Source organism: Chenopodium quinoa, unplaced genomic scaffold, assembly GCF_001683475.1.
Source record: "Chenopodium quinoa cultivar QQ74 unplaced genomic scaffold, ASM168347v1, whole genome shotgun sequence".
Lineage (NCBI taxonomy): Eukaryota > Viridiplantae > Streptophyta > Magnoliopsida > Caryophyllales > Amaranthaceae > Chenopodium > Chenopodium quinoa.
Window position 1 is genome coordinate 1,772,925 of NW_018745617.1, and position 8,163 is coordinate 1,781,087.

General features: G+C 32.0%; 1 protein-coding gene across 1 annotated transcript; it reads left to right on the forward strand.

Annotated features, from left to right (window-relative positions):
- Nucleotides 1-3,812: 3,812 nt before the first annotated feature.
- On the forward strand, nucleotides 3,813-7,709 carry LOC110716570 (probable protein phosphatase 2C 63). Its single transcript, XM_021895196.1, has 4 exons — nucleotides 3,813-4,440; nucleotides 4,802-5,175; nucleotides 6,385-6,621; nucleotides 7,156-7,709. Exons 1-4 carry the CDS (start codon nucleotides 4,188-4,190, stop codon nucleotides 7,399-7,401), a joined length of 1,110 nt encoding a protein of 369 aa, XP_021750888.1. The 5' UTR covers nucleotides 3,813-4,187; the 3' UTR covers nucleotides 7,402-7,709.
- The last annotated feature ends 454 nt before the right edge of the window (nucleotides 7,710-8,163 follow it).

Genomic DNA, 8,163 nt, shown 5'->3' on the forward strand with positions numbered 1-8,163 from the left:
TTGCAAAATGTGGCATTTAAAAGGTTTTTTGACAAATTTTCCAATAAATTATTAATCTAATTTTTCGATGAAAAAAATAATACCTTTTCTTATGTGGCGCGCCGAGTACTCCAAAAAAATGCCTACTTTATTTAAATAATATTAGATTTTACAAAAATTGTTTTAGAATATAAGAGATTGGTTTAATTAAATTTACAAAAAAAAATGTTTTGCTAAGATTATAAAGAAAACGATAACGTCACACTTGGTTTTTAAGGAGTAATCATGTCATTCATCACTAATATATAAAGCCGGTCTCGCAGCTATACCACGAGAAAGCGACACTTGGCATTTCAATTTTTCGCCAAGTGTTGCACCACGTAAGCGACAAATAGGTAATATTGTGACACATGTGATATTAAGTAAGTAATTTTTGGATAGATTTTTTAAGATAAAAATGTTGTATATAGTTTTATTATGACTACACTTTTAATATTCCATATATATATAATTAATCATAAAATTTAGTAAATATCTTATAACTCGGGTTTATTTCCATCATAAATTTCTTTTCAAAAAGTTCTTTAAAATAAGATCAATTTATAATATATTTAATTTAGTTAACTAAATAATAGAGAATTGTTAAAAATTAATTTTTATCAGTAAAAATTTTGGTTTGGTAAAAATACTTTCAATGTAAAATAATTTAAGTTCAATAATAGTATTTTCAACTTAATAATAATATAGATATCTATTTACAAACAAAACTACAAAAAGTACATCTATATCTATATCTATATCTATATCTATACTCTATACCTAGTATTTAAAAACACAAACCAACATCCCCATCATGCCACATGTAAATTAAAATTTATTTTTTACCAGTGTCACATGTCACCTTCCTCCATTAACTAATCCCCTTTCTTATTATTTTTAAAAAAGAACTAGCTTTAATTCAATACATGTATGAATGTTCCCTTCAAAAAAAAACATACATGAATGTTATTTGATTCATTTTCCCCCAACTTAATACCTATACAATTACATTCAATCATCACCCCTTCTTCTCCTTTATAAGCTATTCATTTTCCAATTAAAACATATCATAAAACCAAAGTTACTATTGTACCGCTTATAAACATCCCGTGCATTGCACGGGTCAAAAGGCTAGTTATTTTATAAACAAGCGATATGATGTTGTATGTTTAAATATCTTGTATTATCTAAAGGGATTACATGACCATATTAATTGACATTCAAGCCAACAAATTCATCATAATTAAAAAATTTAAGAACAATTCGGGCATTGCTCGGACACAAAACTAGTACATAATAAAATTAGGGATGAAATCTTTTCACTTGAATATTTTTTAACTTAACTTATTATATATGTTATAATTTTTGTTTTTTTTTTTTTGAGAACTTACATCTGATATAATTTGATTAATCAATATATTTTTTTTTCAAATAAAAGCTAAAAAAAGTACCCTTAATTTAAGGAAACTTTTTAAATTATCACCCAAAAATGTATCCGTTTTCAAAATAACCGCCCGTTTAATTTTTTTTTTTACATTACCACCCCTTAAATTAAAAAAAAAAAACTACTTACCACCCATTTCAAAATTCCAATGGATTTTTCTTATGTGGGCCCCACCTAACGACTCTTAGTGGTGATAGGAAGAAGATTAGTGTCAGTGACAATTCAGGCACAAGCTCTTGGGTTTTTTTTTTTTTTGTTGATTTTAGATTATCTTGTACTCAATAAAATGGTTTAAGGGGGGAGGTGGAGGGAAGACATGACTGATTGTAATGCTTAGACATAGCCGTTACTAGTCGTTGGGTAGGTCCACATAACATAAATCCACTAGAATTTTAAAATGGGTGGTAATCTGAGTAGTTTTTTAATTTAAGGGGTGGTAAAATAAAATAAAAAATTAAACGGGTGTAGACACCCATTTGTGTCTCCCCAAAACCAAACCCTGTAATGAGTACCTTTCACGTCGAATCATAATCCAATGAAGTGAAAGTGTAGAAAGTCTAGTGTTGCGGATAATTTTTATTTCTATTCTTTCTCTCTGTTTTTGAAAACCTTTTTTTAAGAAAACAGCCAATCCAGTTTGGTTTGGTCCATGGAAAGGGTCCAATAATAGTGTAGTTGGGTCGGGTTCGAAAAGATCTTTCCAACGATATATTATAAGCCCAATTCCGATGAATAATGAGCAAGTTATGGCCAAATTACTAAACTGGGACCGTTTTGATATTTATATGCGGCCCAATGATCTAGAGGAGGGCCTAATTGTTTATTATTTTTCTTGAAGTTACTGACGCGTGTATTTTGTTATTAGAAAGAGATACGAGGCATCCAAGTAAGTGCTTTAATTGATTTATTGATATTATGATATAGAAATCATGTCTAGGTTGTTATTATGATTCCTAGTGTCATGTTATGGTGTTTTGATCATCCTAGTATCATGTTTAGGGTAACAACTATAATTTCTAATATCAAATGTGACAATTGTGATTCCTGCGATGCTTCCTATTTTCTTTCTAATATCATGTTAGTATCATGTTATGGTTAAAGCTTTGATATTTATTGTTTAGTGACATGCTAGGGTTTGTTATTAATCTTGTTAGTATCATGTCTAGGATCTTGCTATGAATATTATGCTTTAACATGATTGTTATGATTATTGTCATGATTATAATTATTATTATGATTATTATGTTGTTTGATTATATTTATTGTTATTGCTTGATCATGCATTTTATGCATGTTTAAAGGAAATTTGTAACTGTAATCACGCTTAATAAGATAATTAATAATCTTGTTTAAGGTTAATTTGATTATAATTCAAGTGATTGCCAATAATAGATTTGTTTGTGCATTAATATTCAACCAAATTAGATAAACAGGTTTAGGGTAAACCTATTGACTGTATGTTAGTTAGAAAGCACACATGAATACGAGCAGAATAAAGTAGAGGCCTATTATTAGGGGTGTAACCTTCACCTCGTGAACGGTTTACAAGTTCCTAAAACTTGTTGGCGACTCTTTTGCTCTATCTTCTTTCCCTTTGGACGCCACCATACTTAAGTGTATGATCACAGTAGTGTTCAAGTTTGGGGTAAAGCTTGAAATATTCCATACAACGGGTGATTATTATGAAAATAAATACATTTTTGGGTAGTAATTTAAAAAAATTCCTTAATTTAATAAGATTTTACTCCCTCCGTTTCATAATGTTAGTCCCATATACTATTTTGGGCGTTTCAAAAAGATCTACCCATATTGAATATATTTCATTTATAACTTGATTTTTTATTTATTAATTGATTGTGGATTGATGACATGACTCTAAGTAAGGAAGTTTTTACCTTAAATTATGCAATCATGGCTTGTGCTTTCCTAATGAAAAATAAAAAGTGTTAAATATGGTAAACTAATTATGAAATATGTTGTACTTTAATGTTAGCTTTCAAATATATTTGTTTTCTTATTTTATGTGATTGATTCCATATGGGACTAACATTATGAAACGGAAGGAGTAATTTTTTTAAACAATTTTTAATAAGAATTTTGTTTAAATATACAAGCCAAATCCGAACTGAATGATCCTGTTTGCCCCTTTTAAACACTTTTAAAAAGAAAGTATGGATCCCTCTATTATATCTTCACATTTTCACACTAGCATCTTTCATTATTTTTAGCATTTTAGGTGATTTAGCACACGGATTTTAAATTTGGAAAAGCTTATAATTTCCTTAAATAAACAATTAAATTTCAAAAAGCTTCTAATATTCTAAAACAAAGTCAAAGCAAAGAAAAAGGAAAAAAAATAACGTTCCCTTAATTTCCTCACTTTTGCTTCACGCGTAGAGTAGAAGTATCATGAGTCAGTCTTCTTCCTTTTTTCTCACGCGGCTTCGTAACACGATTTTCCCTTCCCAATTTCACACCTTTCCCCCAATTTCTCCTCAATCTCCTCAATTTTTCAATCCCAATTCACTCTTATAATCCTAAATTTCAATTATAAAATCATCTAATTTGTAAATCTTTATGGGTTTTAACCAAACCCCATCAAAATTTTAGGAACCCAGATTTTCGATTCATTCTCACAATTCAAATTTTCTATCAAATAAAACCATAATTTCTGCGATTTTTTCTGGGTTTTCGCCAAATTTCATCAAAATCTGAGATACCCAGAATGTTAAGAAGTTGTATGAAGCCATTGGAGAGGTGTTTAGGAAGGAGAAGCGATGGATTATTGTGGCATATGGATCTGAAACCTCATGCTTATGGAGATTATTCAATAGCTGTAGTTCAAGCTAATTCATCTCTTGAAGATCAAAGTCAGGTTTATAGTTCTCCTTCTGCTACTTATGTGGGTGTTTATGATGGTCATGGTGGTCCTGAAGCTTCTCGTTTTGTCAATTCCCATCTTTTTTCTTTCCTCCATAGTAAGTTTTATGCTTTGATTATAACACCCTTTTGTTAGTTTTCTTGATTTTTGTTTGATTTTGATTTTAATTGTGTTTTATGATTGATTTGTGATATTGGGTTTGGTTTAGATTAAACCAATTTGGTCCGAGTCTAGGTTGGTTCTTGTTTTGATATTGAATTTTGGTTCATCTTGTTAATGGGATTTTGTTGGTTATTGACTTAGGCAGATGAAAAGTTATGGGGTTTTGTAATTTTGGTGAATTATTTAATTTGATGTTTCTGTTTCATATTCTTGTAATTGTGTTGGATTGATTGCATTTCTTTGGTCTCTCTTAATAATAGGTTTTACGAGCTGACAAGTTTATGTGATTATCTCAGAATTTTCTTCCGAGCATGGAGGGTTATCAGTTGAAGTGATTAAGAAGGCTTTTAGTGCAACAGAGGATGAATTCTTGCGTTTAGTAAAGCGCAATTTATCCGTGCAGCCAAATATTGCTTCTGTGGGATCATGTTGTCTACTGGGTGCAGTCGTGAATAATGAATTGTTTGTTGCCAATCTTGGTGACTCGAGAGCAGTGCTGGGTCGAAAAGTGTCTGTTAGGAAAAGGGAAGTGGTTGTGGCTGAGAGGTTATCAACTGATCATAATGTGTCAGAAGTGGAGGTTAGAAGGGAGGTTGAGGCACTTCATCCTGATGACTCTCATATTGTTGTATACAGTCGTGGAGTTTGGAGGATCAAGGGGATTATACAAGTAATCATCTATTCATTGCTTTCTAATCTTATGGCCGTTTGGGTGTTTTGTGCATTTTTTAGATGTGAGTGGACTACATGCTATTTAGTCTGCTTTTACTTATTTATGCTACCTTTGTCCTTAATTTAGTTCAAAATAATCCTTTCTTGAGGTTCTCTTGAAGACATATGGAAGCATACATCTCACCTCCCAAGACTTGGCTTCTGCAGGAGCCTCTAAGGGTGGTGGTTGTGTGGTTTTCTTTCAAACAGAACAGTGAGGATTGATGGGTGCTTGTGATATTGAGCCTTTCAACAATTGTCTTCATTTCTCCTGGTATGCTGTATATTACAGGTTTGCAATAGGGTGTTGTGTGCCTTTGTTTGATGTGGACGGCTATTTGGAAGCTGCATTACGCCTTATGCAGGAGAATAGTTTGTTAATTGCTACTTGCAAAGTATATGCTTGTTTGTGTGTTTCATTTTCTTTTGCAACCGTAATAGCATGCCTTAAATGGTTAACACTCATTTGTGTGTATGAATATGTTTTGCAACATTAATAGTGTTTTTTTAAAATCATTTTATCATTAAATGTTCACATTTTATGATAATGGTGGATGTTCTGACCTCAGTATCCTTTCTGCTTGAAGGCTTTTATGTTTGAGAATTTGTTTTTTTAAAAAAAACACTTGCCTAAAATAGTTTCAAAATAGAATGTATGCTTTGCAACTTGAACCAAAAATGCTTGAAAAGTGAATTTGCTAAATGAATGCGTGTTTTTCTACTGTTGTATATTAGAACATTTGTGTCATTGTGTAAGTTTTTGTTCTTTATGCGACTAATAAAATACAGTTTATGCATCCAATGACAAATTGGCCTTGCAAGTTGCAAATTTCCTCTCTTTTGCATCAAAGATATTTACTAAAGAGTTCAGCAGTGTATACCGTGTATTATTATTTTGGTTGGTGCTTTGCCAATGCTATTACCTCTTTTAGATACAGAGTATTTAACTATGTCCTTTTGATAAGGCTGTTTTTCAAATCTTTATGTGCAAAGCATAAATATTTATGGAGATGAGAACAATAAACGAAAAGCAGTAGTTGTTCAGCAACAATTAAGAACTATAAGTAGTCTTCATATATTCCTTGCTGTTTGTTATGCTTACTTTAAGTTTCTATATGAGAAAAGGCATCTGATGAAGATGCTGTTCTGATCAACTTATCTTTTTCAGGTATCAAGATCCATTGGAGATGTGTATCTGAAAAAACCAGATTTCAGTAGAGACCCTATATATCAGCAGTTTGTCTACCCCATTTCCTTAAAACGTCCAGCAATGACAGCTGAACCATCGGTAATTCAAAGAAAGCTTGAGCCAGAAGACTTGTTTCTAATCTTTGCATCAGATGGTCTTTGGGAACAATTGTCTGATCAAACTGTGGTGGAAATGGTCTCCAAGAATTCTAGAACGGTGAGTTTAAATAGCTTTTTTTTTTTAGTTGCTCTATAACCATGCTCTCAAGTCTTACTGTTGTAATAATGGTCCCTACATAGAGTAGCGTTCTTCCTTGTTCCAAGGTTATTTTTTTGGAGGGGGGTTGAAGAGAAATGAAACTACTGTAAAAATAGTAGCCCTCTTGGTAAGACTGGCCTTGATGAGATAGGGGTTACATTTACATGATATCATATGACTTTACTGAGTGATTTTTACACACTGACGTAACAGTAGAAGAGTCTGGGATAAGTTCTATAATTAAAAATAAAAATAAATAAAAATAAAAACAATTTAGTAAATCAACCGTTGTACTGCTTATACCTTGCTTATATTTAAATCTATGAGTTAAGGAAAGTAGAGTGTTATACCAGCATAATGTTAACTCCTTGTATGTTACAATAATGAAATGAGACATCATTTTTGTTATGGAGAAACTGTAATTTGTATGTGTTGAACTTCAGTAAAATTTCTGCAGACAATTGAACCTAATGTTGGTTGTTTATGTTGTAGGGAATCGCCAAAAGACTAGTGACAGCTGCCCTACAAGAAGCTGCAAGGAAGAGAGAGCTTAGATATAGCGATATTAAAAATATTGAGAAAGGCATAAGGCGTCATTTCCATGATGATATTTCCGTAGTAGTAATGTATCTCGATCATAACAAGCATAATGGCGACGTTGTTAGACTCAAGCAGTCTGCTGTTAGCTGCACCAATGCCCCTGCTGACATATATTCCTTCAATGCAGAGTCAACATAAAAGGGTGTGCACGTATGACATTTTGAGAGTAGTAGTCATAAAGGCCAATTTTATGCCAAAGATTGGCTGGCTGGCTAGCTGGGTCTGGTAGAAAGTTGTTGATGATTGATATATTAAGATACATAGCAAGGATGTTTTGGTAAGTGGAAGGAAATATAAAACAGACACAATAATGTTGTAGATATTTAGGTTACAGAGATCTGATCAGTAATATTGTTTTCTTTTTCTTTGGGCATTATTATGATGAACTCCTTCTATACGAAACTATACATCTAGTTGATTTACTCTTTAACATTTAACTCTTAACGGAAAACTACTGTCTTTTCTCTGTCTCTCTTACCCTTGATATGGAATGTTACCAAAATAGCCATCGAACAATGAATATCATGTGCTAACTTGTTTGACGCTGAATCCTATTCATAACAAAAGCTAACTTAAGTCCAATTGATTTCTTCAAGTCTTTTCTTAATTTCCCTAATCACTGGATGGCAGTATCATGACTTACTCTTAACCCTTCTAATGATTATGATGAACGTATTGTGAAATTTGCCTGATATGCTGATAAAGCTAGGTTCTTCAAGGATGAGAGCGATCATTTGCTGAAGAAGGATGCGTATAATGTTGCTGGAGGTTAATATGAATTGGGTTTAGTAATTAACGAGAAAATCCAAGTTAATATCTGATAGAAACAAGGAGTGTTTATATCAGGATACGTTCGTCTTTTCGCTTCTAAAAGTAAGGGCAATTTGGGCAACAAATATT

Excerpts from the sequence above, each read along its gene's own strand:
- LOC110716570 (XM_021895196.1), top strand. The coding sequence starts at position 4,188 with ATGTTAAGAAGTTGTATGAAGCCATTGGAGAGGTGTTTAGGAAGGAGA. Across the intron at positions 4,441-4,801 it reads TCTTTTTTCTTTCCTCCATA|AATTTTCTTCCGAGCATGGA; the intron begins GTAAGTTTTATG and ends TGATTATCTCAG. Across the intron at positions 6,622-7,155 it reads TCTCCAAGAATTCTAGAACG|GGAATCGCCAAAAGACTAGT; the intron begins GTGAGTTTAAAT and ends TTTATGTTGTAG.